The 19,964-nt window shown below is 45.4% G+C and overlaps 1 protein-coding gene across 2 annotated transcripts; it reads right to left on the bottom strand.

Moving 5' to 3' along the window:
• Nucleotides 1-4,003: 4,003 nt before the first annotated feature.
• On the bottom strand, nt 4,004-15,193 carry LOC135530960 (GTPase IMAP family member 4-like). Of its 2 annotated transcripts, XM_064959127.1 has the most exons (4): nt 15,083-15,193; nt 13,683-14,889; nt 8,037-8,114; nt 5,087-6,514 (listed from the first exon to the last, which is right to left on the bottom strand). In XM_064959127.1, the coding sequence occupies exons 2-4, from the start codon at nt 13,726-13,728 to the stop codon at nt 5,703-5,705; spliced, it is 936 nt and encodes a 311-aa protein (XP_064815199.1). In that variant the 5' UTR covers nt 13,729-14,889; nt 15,083-15,193; the 3' UTR covers nt 5,087-5,702. The 2 variants fall into 2 exon arrangements, with proteins under 2 accessions (XP_064815200.1, XP_064815199.1); XM_064959128.1 differs by lacking the exons at nt 8,037-8,114; nt 13,683-14,889; nt 15,083-15,193 and adding an exon at nt 6,903-7,246 and having other exon boundaries at nt 4,004-6,514.
• Nucleotides 15,194-19,964: the final 4,771 nt, after the last annotated feature.

Raw genomic sequence — 19,964 nt, 5'->3', positions numbered from 1 at the left:
GCTTGCGAGACTCCACCCGTAGAGGTAAGTCTCTTGTGGAGAGCCAGACTCTCTGGCCGGGGCGCAGGGTAGGCCCGGGACGGCGACGTCTGTTGGCTTGTTGTTGGTACCTCTGTGAGGAACGCATAAGATTAGGACGGGTCTTCCTCCACATAAGCCGACAGCGTCTGACGAACTTCAAGGCTGAAGGCACTCTGACTTCTGCCTCCTGGTCCGGGAACAATGGAGGAGCATAGCCAAACTGACACTCGTGCGGGGACATACCAGTGGAGGAGGAGCGCAAGGTGTTGTGCGCGTATTCGGCCCAAACAATAAAGGATGACCATGTGGACGGGTTGTCACGAGTCATACATCGGAGGGTGGTTTCCAGCTCTTGATTCATCCTCTCTGTTTGGCCGTTGGACTCCGGATGGTACCCTGAAGATAGACTGGCAGAAGCCCCCATGAGTTGGCAGAAGGCCTTCCAAAACCTTGAGGCGAACTGGGGACCTCTGTCAGAAACCATATCTTGAGGAATGCCGAAGACTCGGAACACATGATTAATTACCAACTCAGCCGTTTCCTTGGCAGAAGGTAACTTAGTCAGAGGGACGAACCTGGCCGCCTTTGAAAACCTGTCGATTATGACTAGGATAGTAGTATTGCCATGGGATGGAGGAAGTCCAGTAATAAAGTCCAATGAGATATGGGACCAGGGTCTGTGGGGAACAGGTAAAGGGTGAAGGAGTCCTTGAGGGCGGAGGTGAGAAGATTTGCCCTGGCAGCACACGGGACAGGCATTGACGAAAGTGGCAACGTCTTCTCTTATGGTAGGCCACCAGAACTTACGCTGGATGAACTCCAAGGTGCGACCTACGCCCGGATGACAGGTGAGGCGAGAGGAGTGCCCCCACAGAAGGACCTGAGTCCTCACTGCCTTGGGAACAAACAACCGATTGGCAGGACCTCCTTTCGGGTCCGGTTCGCTAGCTTGAGCACGTCTCACGGTATCCTCAACTTGCCACGAGATCGGAGCCACAATCTTAGCAGCAGGAAGGACAGGCATGTCCGTGTCATCTCGAATGGCAGGAGCGTAGACTCGGGACAGGGCATCCGGTTTGAGATTCTTCGACCCGGGCCGATAGGTGAGGATAAACTGGAATCGATTGAAGAAAAGAGACCATCTAGCTTGTCTAGAGTTCAACCGCTTCGCCTGCTGGATATACTCCAGATTTTTGTGGTCCGTAAGCACTTGAAACGGGTGAGAAGCCCCCTCGAGCCAGTGTCTCCATTCCTTCAATGCCATCTTAACCGCTAGGAGTTCACGATCCCCCACATCGTAGTTCCTCTCAGTCGGGGTAAGCCGGTGTGAGAAGAAAGCGCACGGATGAAGCTTCTTGTCTTCACCCCTCTGAGACAGGACAGCTCCAACACCAACCTCTGATGCGTCTACCTCCACCACAAATGGTTCATCCGTAGTCGGTAGTATCAGGATGGGAGCAGAGAGAACGCGCTGCTTGAGTCCTTGGAAGGCCGTCTCAGCTTCTCTTCCCCACAAAAACCTTGCATTGCCACCCTTGGTTAAAGCTGAGAGAGGGGCTGCCACCAAGCTGAAGTTCTTGATGAACTTGCGGTAAAAGTTTGTGAAGCCCAGGAAACGCTGAACTTCCTTAACGGATTTGGGGTGGGCCAATCCGCTACCGCCCCTACCTTCCTGGGGTCCATTTGGACTCGACCGGGTTCCACTACAAATCCCAGGAATTGTACTCGGGATGAATGGAATTCACATTTTTCCGGCTTAACGTACAGATGGCTGTCCAGGAGGCGTTTGAGTACTTGTCTGACATGCTTAGTGTGTTCTTGAAGGGAGCTCGAAAAGATGAGGATGTCATCCAAGTAAACGAACACAAATATGTTAAGCATATCCCTAAGCACATCGTTTATGAGCGCTTGGAACACCGCTGGGGCGTTGGTCAGGCCGAAGGGCATCACCAAGTATTCATAGTGACCAGTAGGCGTGTTGAAAGCGGTCTTCCACTCGTCACCAGGTCTGATCCGCACAAGATGGTATGCGTTCCGCAGGTCAAGCTTAGTGAAAACAACTGCTTCCTGGAGCAGCTCGAAGGCTGTGGCCATAAGGGGTAGCGGGTAACGGTTACGGACGGTTATGGCATTGAGTCCCCGGTAGTCGATGCAAGGACGTAATCCACCGTCTTTCTTGGCCACAAAGAAAAACCCTGCTCCCGCCGGGAGGTGGATGGACGCATGAGGCCTGCTTCCAGAGCGTCCTTGATGTAGGTATCCATAGCAGCTCGTTCGGGTGGAGATAGGGAAAAGATCCGACCCCTGGGGGCAAGTGCCCGGAAACAGGTCGATGGGGCAATCGTAAGGTCTATGGGGTGGTAGCATGGTAGCCCTCTGTTTGCTAAACACCAGTTTGAGGTCATGGTAACACTCGGGAACTCGGGTCAGGTCGATGGATTCTAAAGACTCGGGAGTAGAACTCGGGGAATTCTTGAAAATACAAGTAGCTTGGCACGTAGGACCCCACTGCTTGATAGTGCCCACAGACCAGTCGATGTGAGGGTTATGGCTGTGAAGCCAGGGGTATCCAAGGACGAGAGGGAACTCGGAACAGGAGATCAAATGAAAGTTCATCAATTCCTGGTGTTGTGAAACTGAAAGTCGCAAGGAGGTAGTGACATGAGTGACAAGTCCAGATCCCAAAGGGCTTCCATCCAATGTAGTGACCCTCATGGGTTCACTTAGAGGTTCAGAGGGAACGCCATTCTCCTTCGCCCAGACACCATCCATGAAGTTACCTGCGGCTCCAGAGTCTACCAAGGCTTGAAGGTGAAGCTTGTGGTTGTCCCAGGAGAGGGTGACTGGAATGAGCAGACGGGAGTTGGACGGATGGGAGGTTATGTTTCCCGTTACAGTTCCCCCGGTCTGTACGGGACAGAGCGTTTCCCTGGAGCCCGGGACACGTGGAACGGAAATGGCCCGGTTTGCCGCAATATAGACAGCGTCGCTCCCTCATCCGGCGGTCTCTCTCAGCCTGGGAGATGCGTCCAATCTGCATGGGTTCCGATGGAGCCAGCGAGGATAAAGGTGGGGACTCGGAGCTAGGACTGATAGGGGCTAGAGGTCTATGGTTGAGTTCTCTCTCTCAGACGCTGGTCAATGCGTGAGGCCAACTTGATCAGGGACTCGAGATTGTCCGGTGGTTCCCGAGTGGCCAGTTCATCTTGGATAGTGTCGGAAAGGCCTTTCAGAAAGCACACCGTGAGCGCCTCGTTGTTCCAGCCACTTGCTGCTGCCACCGTGCGGAACTGGATGGCATAGTCCGTCACGCTGCGCCAACCTTGGTGGAGAGTCAGGAGCTGTTTGGCTGAGTCAGAACCACTGCTTGGGCCTTGAAACACTCGTTTGAATTCCTCAGCAAAGGCAGAGTAGCTGGCACAGCAGGAACTATGGGCATCCCACACAGCAGTAGCCCAGGCCAGGGCTTTTTCCGACAGCAGGGTGATGATATAAGCGATCTTAGACCGGTCGGTGGGAAACGACGAGGGTTGTAGCTCAAAGGAGAGAGAACATTGGGTGAGAAACCCTTTACAAGCACTTGGATCACCTGAGAACCGTTGGGGAGGTGGAAGACGAGGTTCAGCCAGGGGGTTAACTGCCATGGGTACGTGAATCTGAGGTACTGGGACGGAACTGTTGCCGGGGTAAGACGATCAGATATTTGCTTAATGGAAGTCAGCATCTCCGACAGAAGATGAGAATGTCTAGCCATTAAGGCCTCTTGCTGAACCAGGGCGGCTTCGTGGCGTTGGACAGTCTCCTGGTGGTGGGACAGCATGGCAAAAGGTCCTGGGAACTGGCTGCCTCTGGGTTCATTTTTGGCTCTGTGTTTCTGTCAGGACCCGGTTACGAACCTGGGTCTCCGGAGTGAGAAACAGTCACTTAACCAACTGAGCCACGAATAGTCAGCAGAACCCAGAAGATGAGGCAGGCACAGCAGTACTTAAGACGGTGTATTTAATAAAGTAAAAAAGGAGAAGTCCTTCAATACAAAAAATGGCAAATCCAAAAGGTGGTAGGAATAGCACAAAAAGCCTCAAGAGATACTCAAAAACAAAAACAGAATTCCACAAGAGCATCCACCGGAAACGACAAGAATACACAGAACACTAGGGCTGGGTGCTAACATACAAACACAGAGCACAGAACTGAGGGAAACTAAGGGTTTAAATTCAATCAGGGGAAACGAGGCACAGGTGCAAATAATAATGGGGAACAAGGGAAAAAATATGAGGTCAAAAAGCACAATGGGGGCATCTAGTGACCAAAACCCGGAACAACCCTGGCCAAATCCTGACAAATCCTTTATATAAACAGTTAGTTAAACTTACTGAGATAGATGGATGTCTTTTTCAGAAGTGATTTGACCTGCTCAGGATCACCCCTCTTGTTGTTGAACACATGGTATCTTCCACTGTATTTTCTCATCACTTCTGTGAGGTCATCTGACTCCTCAATGAATTCTTCTATAGTCTGGTCTTCTAACTCATCTCCTCTGGTGAACAGGATCCAGGTTTGCTTCAAAAGACTCTCTCCTAGAAGACCTTCTACTTTACCGATGACCCTCTTCTCTTCTTCTGTTAATCTGTCTATCTTCACCACCAGGAGAAACACACGGGGACCAGATGAGGTTAACTTGAGGACTTCCAGGAATTTCTCCTGAATTTTCTCTTCAGATTGATCGGGGTTACAGAATCCTGGAGTGTCATACACGACAAGATCTATTCCTTCAATGGTGACATTTTGTTTCTCAATATTAACAGTCACTGATTTGGAACTCTTCTTTGAGACAAAATCTTTGCGGTCCAGGATGGTGTTTCCTGTTGCACTCTTCCCTGCTCCTGTTTTACCAAGTAACACCACCTGCAATGGTTTGGATGTAGCTTGGATAGGTGGGGATGGGTGCCCCATCTTCAAGGAATTAGCCGAGCAGTGTGACGTGTGAGACAGGAATCTAATACAAATACAATTGAAATAATGACATTCTTCTCTAAGATGCAAAACAAGTCACAAAACAATGACATGACAAGGCACCAACTGGCTATTATGTGCAAGCTGGAATTAATCATTTATTTTAAAAACATTTGATAAAAGGTAGTCTAGCAGAACTACAAACTGCTTGGAACATGTTTAGTTAACAGCATTGATTATTTATCTATAACTGTTTTCAGATTGTAGGTTACAACCACCCCATTGGGCACAGACTTCAGTTCAATGTGTAGTTTTTACTCTCTCCTCTGTCTCTCTCCGTACTCTCTCCTCTGTCTCTCTCCCTCCTCTATCCTTCATCTCTCCTCTGTCTCTCTCCGTACTCTCTCCTCTGTCTCTCTCCCTACTCTATCCTCCATCTCTCTCCCTACTCTATCCTTCATCTCTCTCTGTACTCTCTACTCTGTCGCTCTCCGTACTCTCTCCTCCATCTCTCTCTGTACTCTCTCCTCTGTCTCTCTCCCTACTCTATCCTCCATCTCTCTCCCTCTATCCTTCATCTCTCTCTGTACTCTCTCCTCTGTCTCTCTCCGTACTCTATCCTCCATCTCTCTCCCTCCTATATCCTTCATCTCTCTCTGTACTCTCTCCTCTGTCTCTCTCCCTACTCTATCCTCAATCTCTCTCCCTCCTCTATCCTTCATCTCTCTCTATACTCTCTCCTCTGTCTCTCTCCGTACTCTATCCCCTGTCTCTCTTCTCACCTTCTCTAACCATCTCTGGTGTTCTTCTATTTTCCTCTCTTCCTCTCTGAGACTCTCCTCTTTCATCAACTCAATCTCTTCTCTTCTCTTTCTTTCTGCCTCCTGCAACATGCCATGTGTGTAACAGCTACTTTCGTTCACATTCATCATGATGATTATCTTTTCCAGCAGCTCAGTCACCTGGTTTCTATTGGCTCTGTCTTTGTTGTTAAGGACATGATATCTCCAACCACGCTCTTCAATGAGCTCAGACATCTTAACATTTTTCTCTACTAGTTCCTCTATTGTTCTGTTGTTCAGCTCGTCTCCATGAGTAAAGACAATGATGGTGTATCTTGAAGCTACTTCACCAAAACATTTCTCAAATACAGTGACTACATCTGTCTCCTGCTCAGTGAAAGTATCAAGAGTTAGAACAAAGATAAATGCATGAGGTCCAGGGTTAGAGAGATAGATACATCTCTCTATCTCTGAACTCAAACCCTCCTGTGTGTGTGTTGCATAGAAGAAGTCTGGAGTGTCAACCACACTGACTCTATTCTGTCCAATGAGAACAGTTCTCTCTTGACATTCCATGGTAACTGAGGAAAAGCTCAAAGCTGAGTGAAACACGTCTTGACCCAGAATGGTGTTTCCTGTTGCACTCTTCCCCACTCCAGTTTTACCCAGCAGCACAATCCTGACATCAGGAGGATGAGGGGCTGTAGAGAATCCAGGTCTGTCCATTGTTGATTGTTGTAGGCTACTAACCACCAGTCCTGTTGATCATAGACAACAATGTGTCAACCTAATGTCTCTGTGAAAGTCAGAATAGGGTGTATTTGCACCTGTTTGTTACAAGGCATTAAAACAAAGTTTAAACATGACATTAACTATAGTGTAATGGGGCCTAATCTTTGTCTTTATTAACATAACTGTTATATTAATTCTCGCAAAATGTACCATTTTGCGTTAACACAAATGTGGCCCATTGTGTTTATTAGAACTATTTGGCTTGAAGTCGAATGATTATTCTACAAAGGCAGATGGCGCCGTAGACTAAAATAATTGAATGATGAAGAATCTGCGCATTCTATTAGACCTAAAGTTTGACATATAAACTAAAGGTTTACGTCTTTAAACTAAGATTGATACAATTTTACTTACAGGGGTATATAAAGTAAAGTCCGATAGTTCAATAAGTGTGAGTGCGTCGTCTCTCTTCAAGAAATGGCCCGACTGTTACTCCGTTTTCTTCGTCACAGTCAAGTTGCCAAATAATGAGCGGAAACTTATTCGGTCATTTCAGTAAACAATTATTAACTGCAACATGTTCTGAATAGACTATACTTGTCACTCTGTTGATCTAAAGATGGCTTTAACCTAAAAGATATGCCACGACAAGAGTAGGCTAGCCTATATTCCTATAACCAGGTTACATACATCAATCAAGGATATGAGCTGCAGTCAAAAGTAAAATGTCTCTATCCTGAACAAAAGTCGGCGCCTGTTTGTTTAGTGTCACTTTCACACAGAAAATAATAAGGTGCGGTCTCATACCCAGTTTCCTGCCTGTCGCACTCGTCTCGCAGGTATTTTATTGCAGTCATAGGTCGACTGTCATTTACAATTTGACTTGGTCTATGTTAGGCTTTATGAGACGAATGTTGTAGCCAATTATAGTGCTACCCTACATATGTTACGTTTCCATAATGGACTAAGGACCCCTACATTCCAGAATTGACAACTGTCATTAATTTTCAAAGAGGATTTTTCAGTTCACATTTTACATCCTTCATTGAATTTAAGCTACTGAAGTAATTAAATCATTCCAACCCTACGTTCACGAGACCTTGAAGCATCTGTAAATAAAACAAATTTACTAAACACCCTCCTGCCTAAACACCCTCCTCCCTAAGATCAACAGAGGTCATGCGGCGGCAGGGTAGCCTAGTGGTTAGAGCGTTGGACTAGTAACCGTAAGGTTGCAAGTTCATATCCCCGAGCTGACAAGGTACAAATCTATTGTTCTGCCCCTGAACATGTAGTTCACCCACTGTTCCTATGCAGTCATTGAAAATAAGAATTTTTCTTAACTGACTTGCCTAGTTAAAAGTATTTTACTTTTATACCAGACTCAAGGTTTTAAACGAATTCATTATAGAATGATTTAATTAAATAATTAATGTATTTTCATGTATTGTTTACTTTATTTCAGTGTTTTATTTTATAATAATAGCCAACCCTTTATCTATATAACACCTCATACAGAGACCTCAACTCAAGGTGCTGTACACCTACCCTCTGTATTTTCCACTGGCTGCCCCTCCACCACAGAAAGCACAGAGCTCGACTGAAACACCTGCATTCTGGAGCTGCCTTCCTCAAGAAAACAAAAAGAGATCATGTTTGTATGCAGCTTTATTAACTCAATATTTTTTTTTACATTGTTTGCAATCTGATATGTGACACGTATTAATCACAAAACAACAAAACAGCTAAACAGGTGGAGCTGCCCTGATTGACGTCTCGCCACTGCATACAGAGACCACAACACAAGGTGTTGTACATAATACAAATATCATTTGGATTAAAAGGAAACATGGTAATCACAGAAGAATATTAATGAGTACAAACACAATAATATAAATACGATATTAAATTAAGACAAAAACACACACAGATAATTAAAGCCAAACTAAAAATACGAGTCTTTATCTGCCGTTAAAAATACTGTAAAAAAAATGTCCTGCCTGATATTACATGGTAGGGCATGAGACATTAATGTAAGTTGGTACATGCGAATAGGATCCTGGATATATTCTGTATTTACAGACATCAATCAGGATATGAGCTGCAATCAACAGTAAAATGTCTCTGTCCTGAACAAAATGTCGGCGCCTGTTTTAGTATCACTTTCACACAGCACTTGATAAGGTGCGGTCTCATACCCAGTTACTTGCCAATTGCACTCGTAGGGCATACCAGAATTTGGGGGTGTAAACTGCTTCACCACTTTTCATGCGGTTCACCTGAGTATATTATAAAGGCTGGTGTCTGAGGGCCCAACCAGACATTTCAGAAAGTCCTTCAGATCAGGGGTTTTCAAAGTGGGGTTTACAGAGTTACTGCAGGGGGTGCATGGCCATATGTCAAAATATATTAAAATAAAATAAAACACGTGCCGTCCTCCCCTCAGCAGCCTCCGTGTGTGTGTGTGTGTGTGTGTGTGTGTGTGTGTGTGTGTGTGTGTGTGTGAGAGAGAAAAGGCAGATGTAGAAAAGGTATAATGGTGAGGACACTACGACAATTGGCCTACTTCTCTAAATGTATGTGTATTTCTGTATATACAGTAAAGTGCATTAGAAAAACCCCTTGACTTTTAACATGTTTTTACATTACAAGTCTAAAAATGTATGAAATCAATCTACACGCAATACCCCATAATGACATCACAATACCCCATAATGACATCACAATACCCCATAATGACATCACAATAACCCATAATGACGAAGCAGAAACGGGTTTTTAGAAAAGTTTATATATATATATATTATATATCACATTTACATAAGTATTCAGACCCTTTACTCAGTACTTTGTTGAAGCACCTTTGGCAGCGATTACAGCCTCGAGTCTTCTTGGGTATGACACTACAAGCTTGGAACACTTGTATTTGGGGAGTTTCTCCCATTCTTCTCTGCAGATCGTCTCAAGCTCTGTCAGGTTGGATGGGGAGTATCGCTGCACAGCTATTTCCATGTCTCTCCAGAGATGTTCGATCAAGTTCAAGTCCGGGCTCTGGCCGGGCCACTCAAGGACATTCAGAGACTTGTCCCGTAGCCAGTCATGCATTGTCTTGGCTGTGTGCTTACGGTCGTTGTCCTGTTGGAAGTCTGAGGTTATTGAGTGCTCTAGAGCTGGTTTTCATCAAGGATCTCTATGAACTTTGCTCCATTTATCTTTCCCTCGATCCTGACTAGTCTCCTAGTTTCTGCCGCTGAAAAACATCCCCACAGCATGATGCTGCCACCACCATGCTTCACCGTAGGGATGGTGCCAGGTTTCCTCCAGACGTGACGCTTGGCATTCAGGCCAAAGAGTTCAATCTTGGTTTCATCAAACCATCAGACATGTTTCTGCCTTGGTGCCTTTTGGCAAACTCCAAGCAGGCTGTCATGTACGCCCCTGCCTCACACAGGAAGCGGCGCAGGTCCTAATCCAGGCACTTGTCATCTCCCGTCTGGATTACTGCAACTCGCTGTTGGCTGGGCTCCCTGCCTGTGCCATTAAACCCCTACAACTCATCCAGAACGCCGCAGCCCGTCTGGTGTTCAACCTTCCCAAGTTCTCTCACGTCACCCCGCTCCTCCGCTCTCTCCACTGGCTTCCAGTTGAAGCTCGCATCCGCTACAAGACCATGGTGCTTGCCTACGGAGCTGTGAGGGGAACGGCACCGCAGTACCTCCAGGCTCTGATCAGGCCCTACACCCAAACAAGGGCACTGCGTTCATCCACCTCTGGCCTGCTCGCCTCCCTACGACTGAGGAAGTACAGTTCCCGCTCAGCCCAGTCAAAACTGTTCGCTGCTCTGGCCCCCCAATGGTGGAACAAACTCCCTCACGACGCCAGGACAGCGGAGTCAATCACCACCTTCCGGAGACACCTGAAACCCCACCTCTTCAAGGAATACCTAGGATAGGATAAAGCAATCCTTCTCACCCCCCTTAAATGATTTAGATGCACTATTGTAAAGTGGCTGTTCCACTGATGTCAGAAGGTGAATTCACCAATTTGTAAGTCGCTCTGGATAAGAGCGTCTGCTAAATGACTTAAATGTAAATGTAAATGTAGGGTAGCATGGTAGCCTAGTGGTTAGAGCGTTGGACTAGTAACCGGAAAGTTGCAAGTTCAAACCCCCGAGCTGACAAGGTCGATCTGTCGTTCTGCCCCTGAACAGGCAGTTAACCCACTGTTCCTAGGCCGTCATCAAAAATAAGAATTTGTTCTTAACTGACTTGCCTGGTTAAATTAAAAATGTGCCTTTTACTGAGGAGTGGCTACAGTCTGGCCACTCTACCATAGAGGACTGATTGGTCGAGTGCTGCAGAGATGGTTGTCCGTCTGGAAGGTTCCCCCATCTCCATAGAGCTCTCTGAGTGACCATCAGGTTCTTGGTCACCTCCCTGACCAAGGCCCTTCTCCCCGATTGCTCATTTTGTCCAGGCGGCCGGCTCTAGGAAGTGTTGGTGGTTCTAAACTTATTCCATTTAAAAATGGAGGTCACTGTGTTCTTGGGGACCTTCAATAATGGAGACATTTTTGGTACCCTTTCCACGATCTGTGCCTCCACACTGTTCCGGAAATTGAGCATTAAAATAAAAATACATTTTTGAATAAGGCTGTAACGTAAAAACGGGGTCTGAAAACTTTCTGAATGCACTGTACCACCTTTCAGGGGGGCTGATGATCAATGATACGGAGAAAGTATGATATATCTGTTCCAGTCACTCAGTCCAGCATTCAGCCCTATCCAGTCCAGCATTCAGCCCTATCCAGTCCAGTCACTCAGCCCTATCCAGTCCAGTCACTCAGCCCTATCCAGTCCAGTCACTCAGTCCAGTCACTCAGCCCTATCCAGTCCAGTCACTCAGTCCAGTCACTCAGCCCTATCCAGTCCAGTCACTCAGCCCTATCCAGTCCAGTCACTCAGCCCTATCCAGTCCAGTCACTCAGCCCTATCCAGTCCAGTCACTCAGCCCTATCCAGTCCAGTCACTCAGCCCTATCCAGTCCAGTCACTCAGCCCTATCCAGTCCAGTCACTCAGCCCTATCCATTCCAGTCATTCAGCTGTATCCAGTCCAGTCACTCAGTCCAGTCACTCAGCCCTATCCAGTCCAGTCACTCAGCCCTATCCATTCCAGTCATTCAGCTGTATCCAGTCCAGTCACTCAGTCCAGTCACTCAGCCCTATCCAGTCCAGTCACTCAGTCCAGTCACTCAGCCCTATCCAGTCCAGTCACTCAGCCCTATCCAGTCCAGTCACTCAGCCCTATCCAGTCCAGTCACTCAGCGCTATCCAGTCCAGTCACTCAGTCCCGCCTCAGTCCAATCACTCAGCCCTATCCAGTCCAGTCACTCAGCCCTATCCAGTCCAGTCACTCAGCCCTATCCAGTCCAGTCACTCAGCCCTATCCAGTCCAGTCACTCAGTCCTATCCATTCCAGTCATTCAGCTGTATCCAGTCCAGTCATTCAGCCCTATCCAGTCCAGTCAATCAGCCCTATCCAGTCCAGTCACTCAGCGCTATCCAGTCCAGTCACTCAGTCCCGCCTCAGTCCAATCACTCAGCCCTATCCAGTCCAGTCACTCAGTCCCGCCTCAGTCCAATCACTCAGCCCTATCCAGTCCAGTCACTCAGCCCTATCCAGTCCAGTCACTCAGCGCTATCCAGTCCAGTCACTCAGTCCCGCCTCAGTCCAGTCACTCAGCGCTATCCAGTCCAGTCACTCAGTCCCGCCTCAGTCCAATCACTCAGCCCTATCCAGTCCAGTCACTCAGTCCCGCCTCAGTCCAATCACTCAGCCCTATCCAGTCCAGTCACTCAGCCCTATCCAGTCCAGTCACTCAGCGCTATCCAGTCCAGTCACTCAGTCCCGCCTCAGTCCAGTCACTCAGCGCTATCCAGTCCAGTCACTCAGTCCCGCCTCAGTCCAATCACTCAGCCCTATCTAGTCCAGTCACTCAGTCCCGCCTCAGTCCAATCACTCAGCCCTATCCAGTCCAGTCACTCAGCCCTATCCAGTCCAGTCACTCAGCGCTATCCAGTCCAGTCACTCAGTCCCGCCTCAGTCCAGTCACTCAGCGCTATCCAGTCCAGTCACTCAGTCCAGTCACTCAGTCCCGCCTCAGTCCAATCACTCAGCCCTATCCAGTCCAGTCACTCAGCCCTATCCAGTCCCTCAGTCTAGTCACTCAGACCTGTCCAGTCCAGTCACTCAGACCTGTCCAGTCTAGTCACTCAGACCTATCCAGTCCCTCAGTCTAGTCACTCAGACCTATCCAGTCCCTCAGTCTAGTCACTCAGACCTATCCAGTCCAGTCACTCAGACCTGTCCAGTCTAGTCACTCAGACCTATCACTCAGACCTATCCAGTCCAGTCACTCAGACCTATCCAGTCCAGTCACTCAGACCTGTCCAGTCCAGTCACTCAGACCTGTCCAGTCCAGTCACTCAGACCTATCCAGTCAAATCAAATGTATTTTTTAAGCCCTTCTTACATCAGCTGATATCTCAAAGTGCTGTACAAAAACCCAGCCTAAAACCCCGAACAGCAAGCAATGCAGGTGTAGAAGCAACAAGTCAGCACCTCAGGAGTAAATGTCAGTTGGCTTTTCATAGCCAATCATTGCAGCAAGTCAGCACTTTTATTTGTTTTACCTTTATTTAACTAGGTAAGAAAAATACATCACATTTGATAAACTGATACAGTAAAATGACTACCATCTCATCCCCTGTACAGGCAGTTATTGGTGCACTGAATAATAATGCTTTGTGTCTGGTGTTTAAATCTTTATGGTGAATGTGGAGTTCAGGTGGCATTTGTAAAAGCGATCTGTCGCCAAGACAACTTATTCAAGTTACAATGGGGGGATAATTCATTTACATTATTGTTATCCCAGAATAAGAGACCAGAGGGTTATACTACGTAGCGGGATAGAGGAGTTCGCTTGCCTGTTAGGGATGTTGGTTCCTGTACAGGAACCAAATCAGCGGAAATTTCAGAGCGCCACCTATAGTTTTCGATAAAACGGCGAAAGCATGAGAAGCTATTATCTGATAGCATGCACCCCCCAAAATAGCTGAACGACACCTAAACAAAAGATTTTGCGGTAGCCGGCGCTACACAAAACGCAGAAATAAAATATAAAACATTCATTACCTTTGACGAGCTTCTTTGTTGGCACTCCTATATGTCCCATAAACATCACAATTAGGTCTTTTTCCGATTAAATCCGCCATTGTATACCAAAAATGTCATTAGCTGAAAGCAGGTCTGATCCAGGAAAATGCCCCTTTACAAGACGCAACGTCACTTTTTAAAATGACAAAAGTTGCCTATAAACTTTTACAAATCACTTCAAACTACTTTTCTAAACCAACTTTAGGTAATTAATAAACGTTAATAATCTATAAAATTGATCACAGGGCGATCTGTATTCGATAGCAGCAAGTCTTGAAATCATCGTCCATGTTTTCAATTTCACAACATCCTGTGGTGAGCCTAAAACAGGAAGGGCCTATACGTCATCTAACCAAGGATAAAGCAGACTTGAAATGCCAGTACTGGCGACATCGTGTGGAAGCTGTAGGCTTATTTTATTTTTTATTTTTTTCGCCTTAGACAATACATTGAATGGCGGATTAATATTTTTGTTGTGTTTTTGGTAAACAGTTTTACCAGGGATTTTTACTCCTAAACACGTTCTGTTATAGCCACAGACACGATTTAACCAGTTTTAGAGACTTCAGAGTGTTTTCTATACACACATACATATCATATGCATATACTATATTCCTGGCATGAGTAGCAGGACTTTGAAATGTTGCGCGATTTTTAACAAAAAACTGCAAAAATTCGCATCAGGCTCTAGCTAACTTTGGCGAATTCTGAGTTCAACTCAGGATAACTGTTATTTTTATTTTACCTTTATTTAACTAGGCAGTTAAGATTTTTAAGATTATTTTTTATTTTACCTTTATTTTACTAGGCAAGTCAGTTAAGAACAAATTCTTATTTTCAATGACAGCCTAGGAACAGTGGGTTAACTGCCTGTTCAGGGCAGAACGACACCTTGTCAGCTCGGGGGTTTGAACTTGCAACCTTCTGGTTACTAGTCCAACGCTCTAACCATTAGGCTACCCTGCCGTAAATGTCAGTTGGGTTTTCATAGCCGATCATTAAGAGTGTCTCTAGAGAGTTGAAAACAGCAAGTCTGGGACAAGTAGCACGTCCGGTAAACAGGTCAGGGTTCCATAGCCGCAGGCAGAACAGTTGAAACTGGAGCAACAGCACGGCCAGGTGGACTGGGGACAGCAAGGAGTCATCATGCCAGGTAGTCCTGAGGCATGGTCTTAGGGCTCAGGTCCTCCAAGAGAGAGAAAGAAAAAGAGAGAGAGAGAAAGAAAGAGAAGTAAAGAGAGCATACTTAAATTCAAACAGGACACCGGATAAGACAGGAGAAGTACTCCAGATATAACAAACTGACCCAAGCCCCCCGACACAAACTACAAAGCACAGCCCCCACACCAGTAGAGGGATATCTTCAACCACCAACTTACCATCCTGAGACAAGGCCGAGTATAGACCACAAAGACTTCAGCCACGGCACAACCCAAGGGGGGGCTCTATCCAAGACAGGAATATCACGTGTCTAGAAGAAAAAGTCACAATAATCACAAGAATGGCTTCAGATCAAAGTCTACGTTGAGACCGAAGGGCGCAAGGGTCTTTACATTAAAGATCCAGGCAGCCTCTCGTTTTAACAATAAATTATCAAGGTCACCCCTTCTCCTAGGGAGGGTGACATGTAACTTTGCCATTGTAATTGTTTGTAAGCTTGTGTAGTCAAATTAATCTATGATAGTATGCTACCCATTTGTTGTTTGTATGCTGTTCTTTGTATGACATTTTAATATTTGATCATTAACCAATGATATTAGGCCACTCTTGGCCATGATTACAGACACCTGTGTCTTTTGACACTATATAAACGAGTCCTCCCGCAGTCTTTGTGATGATACCCTGATGAAGACTGTCGAAACATTGGTAATTACATTTTTGCATCTGAGCTCCTAGAGTGTGCGGCTCTCTTTTATTTTCAAAACATCCTCATGGTACCAGAATAGGTACAAGATCTACAGGGAAACATCCAATTGTTGCTACGTTAGGTACAGGGGAACATCCTTAATGTGCTACAAGAGGTACATGATCTACAGGGAAACATGCTTATTTTGTTATAAGAGGTACAGAGAAACATCCCTATGGATCTACAAGAGGTACAGGGAAACATCCTTATGGTGCTACAATAGGAACAGGGAAACATCCTTATGGTGCTACAATAGGAACAGGGAAACATCCTTATGGTGCTACAATAGGAACAGGGAAACATCCTTATGGTGCTACAATAGGAACAGGAAAACATCTTATGGTACTACAAGAGGAACAGGGAAACATCCTTGTGGTACTACAATAGGAACAGGGAAACATCCTTGTGGTACTACAATAGGAACAGGGAAACATCTTATGGTACTACAAGAGGAACAGGGAAACATCTTATGGTGCTACAATAGGAACAGGGAAACATCCTTATGGTGCTACAATAGGAACAGGGAAACATCTTATGGTACTACAAGAGGAACAGGGAAACATCTTATGGTACTACAAGAGGAACAGGGAAACATCTTATGGTGCTACAATAGGAACAGGGAAACATCTTATGGTACTACAAGAGGAACAGGGAAACATCTTATGGTACTACAAGAGGAACAGGGAAACATCTTATGGTGCTACAATAGGAACAGGGAAACATCTTATGGTACTACAAGAGGAACAGGGAAACATCCTTATGGTGCTACAATAGGAACAGGGAAACATCCTTATGGTGCTACAATAGGAACAGGGAAACATCCTTATGGTGCTACAATAGGAACAGGGAAACATCCTTATGGTGCTACAATAGGAACAGGGAAACATCCTTATGGTGCTACAATAGGAACAGGGAAACATCCTTATGGTGCTACAATAGGAACAGGGAAACATCTTATGGTACTACAAGAGGAACAGGGAAACATCCTTATGGTGCTACAATAGGAACAGGGAAACATCCTTATGGTGCTACAATAGGAACAGGGAAACATCATTATGGTGCTACAATAGGAACAGGGAAACATCCTTATGGTGCTACAATAGGAACAGGGAAACATCCTTATGGTGCTACAATAGGAACAGGGAAACATCCTTATGGTGCTACAAGAGGAACAGGAAAACATCCTTATGGTACTACAAGAGGAACAGGAAAACATCCTTATGGTGCTACAAGAGGAACAGGAAAACATCCTTATGGTACTACAAGAGGTACACGATCTACAGGGGAACATCCTTATGGTGCTACAATAGGAACAGGGAAACATCCTTATGGTACTACAAGAGGAACAGGAAAACATCCTTGTGGTACTACAATAGGTACACGATCTACAGGGGAACATCCTTATGGTGCTACAATAGGAACAGGGGAACATTCTTATGGTGCTACAATAGGAACAGGGAAACATCCTTGTGGTACTACAAGAGGAACAGGAAAACATCCTTGTGGTACTACAATAGGTACACGATCTACAGGGGAACATTCTTATGGTGCTACAATAGATACACAATCTACAGGGGAACATTCTTATGGTGCTATGAGAGATAGAGGGAAACATACTTATGGTAGTACAAGAGGTACAGGATATACAGGGAAACACCCTAATTGTGCTACATGAGGTACAGGGAAACATCCTAATGGTGCTACAAGAGGTACAGGGAAACATCCTTATGGTGCTACATGAGGTACAGGGAAACATACTTATGGTGCTACATGAGGTACAGGGAAACATCCTAATGGTGCTACATGAGGTACAGGGAAACATACTTATGGTACTACAAGAGGTACAGGGAAACATCCTTATGGTGCTACAAGAGGTACATGATCTACAGGGGAACATCCTTACGGAACTACAAGAGGTACACAATCTACAGGGGAACATCCTTATTTTGTTACAAGAGGTACAGAGAAACATCCCTATCGTTCTACAAGAGGTAATGGATCTACAGGGAAACATCCTTATGGTACTACGAGAGGTACAATATCTACAGGGAAACATCCTTATGTTATTACAAGAGGTACAAGATCTACAGGGAAACATCCTTATGGTGCAACAAGTGGTACAGGGAAACATCCTTGTGGTACTACAAGAGGTACAGGGAAACATCCTTGTGGTACTACAAGAGGTACAGGGAAACATCCTTGTGGTACTACAAGAGGTACAGGGAAACATCCTTGTGGTACTACAAGAGGTACAGGGAAACATCCTTGTGGTACTACAAGAGGAACAGGAAAACATCCTTGTGGTGCTACAAGAGGAACAGGAAAACATCCTTGTGGTGCTACAAGAGGAACAGGAAAACATCCTTATGGTACTACAAGAGGAACAGGAAAACATCCTTGTGGTGCTACAAGAGGAACAGGAAAACATCCTTGTGGTGCTACATGAGGTACAGGGAAACATCCTAATGGTGCTACATGAGGTACAGGGAAACATCCTAATGGTGCTACATGAGGTACATGATCTACAGGGGAACATCCTTACGGAACTACAAGAGGTACACAATCTACAGGGAAACATCCTTATTTTGTTACAAGAGGTACAGAGAAACATCCCTATGGATCTACAAGAGGTACAAGAGGTACAGAGAAACATCCCTATGGATCTACAAGAGGTACAAGATCTACAGGGAAACATCCTTATGGTACTACGAGAGGTAATGGATCTACAGGGGAACATTCTTATGGTGCTATGAGAGGTACATTATCTAAAGGGGAACATTCTTATGGTGCTACAAGAGATAGAGGGAAACATCCTTATGGTGCTACAAGAGGTACAGGGAAACATCCTAATGGTGCTACAAGAGGTACATTATCTAAAGGGAAATATCCTTATGGTCCTACAAGAGGTACAGGGAAACATCCTAATGGTGCTACAAGAGGTACATTATCTAAAGGGAAATATCCTTATGGTCCTACAAAAGGTACAGGGAAACATACTTATGGTAGTACAAGAGGTACAGGATCTACAGGGAAACATCCTAATTGTGCTACATGAGGTACAGGGAAACATCCTAATGGTGCTACAAGAGGTACAGGGAAACATCCTTATGGTGCTACAAGAGGTACAGGGAAACATCCTTATGGTGCTACAAGAGGTACATGATCTACAGGGAAACATCCTAATGGTGCTACAGGATCTACAGGGAAACATCCTAATGGTGCTACAAGAGGTACAGGGAAACATCCTTATGGTCCTACAAAAGGTACAGGGAAACATACTTATGGTAGTACAAGAGGTACAGGATATACAGGGAAACACCCTAATTGTGCTACATGAGGTACAGGGAAACATCCTAATGGTGCTACAAGAGGTACAGGGAAACATCCTTATGGTGCTACATGAGGTACAGGGAAACATCCTAATGGTGCTACATGAGGTACAGGGAAACATACTTATGGTGCTACATGAGGTACAGGGAAACATCCTTATGGTGCTACAAGAGGTACATGATCTACAGGGAAACATCCTTATGGTACTACGAGAGGTACAATATCTACAGGGAAACATCCTTATGTTATTACAAGAGGTACAAGATCTACAGGGAAACATCCTTATGTTATTACAAGAGGTACAAGATCTACAGGGAAACATCCTTATGGTACTACAAGAGGTACAAGATCTACAGGGAATCATCTTATGGTGCTACAAGAGGTACAGGGAAACATCCTTATGGTGCTACAAGAGGTACAGGGAAACATCCTTATGGTGCTACAAGAGGTACATGATCTACAGGGGAACATCTTTACGGAACTACAAGAGGTACACAATCTACAGGGAAACATCCTTATTTTGTTACAAGAGGTACAGAGAAACATCCCTATGGATCTACAAGAGGTACAAGATCTACAGGGAAACATCCTTATGGTACTACAAGAGGTACAAGATCTACAGGGAAACATCCTTATGGTACTACGAGAGGTACAAGATCTACAGGGAAACATCCTTATGGTTCTACAAGAGGTAATGGATCTACAGGGAAACATCCTTATGGTACTACGAGAGGTAATGGATCTACAGGGAAACATCCTTATGGTACTACGAGAGGTACAAGATCTACAGGGAAACATCCTTATGGTACTACGAGAGGTACAATATCTACAGGGGAAACATCCTTATAGTTCTACAAGAGGTAATGGATCTACAGGGAATCGTCCTTATGGTACTACAAGAGGTCAAAGATCTACAGGGAAACATCCTTATGGTACTACAAGAGGTCAAAGATCAACAGGGAAACATCCTTATGGTACTACAAGAGGTCAAAGATCTACAGGGAAACATCCTTTTTGTGCTACAA

This window comes from Oncorhynchus masou, unplaced genomic scaffold (genome assembly GCF_036934945.1).
Source record: "Oncorhynchus masou masou isolate Uvic2021 unplaced genomic scaffold, UVic_Omas_1.1 unplaced_scaffold_1470, whole genome shotgun sequence".
Classification (NCBI taxonomy): domain Eukaryota; kingdom Metazoa; phylum Chordata; class Actinopteri; order Salmoniformes; family Salmonidae; genus Oncorhynchus; species Oncorhynchus masou.
The sequence above is the reverse complement of the archived record's forward strand: the minus strand, read 5'-3'. Positions and strand labels throughout refer to the sequence as shown.

Coding starts and splice junctions, on each gene's coding strand:
- LOC135530960 (XM_064959127.1), bottom strand. CDS start 13,728: ATGTTTATGGGACATATAGGAGTGCCAACAAAGAAGCTCGTCAAAG. Junction 8,115..13,682: donor AACAAAGAAGCTCGTCAAAG/GTAATGAATGTT, acceptor TTCTTGAGGAAG/GCAGCTCCAGAATGCAGGTG. Junction 6,515..8,036: donor GCCAGTGGAAAATACAGAGG/GTAGGTGTACAG, acceptor TATGATCAACAG/GACTGGTGGTTAGTAGCCTA.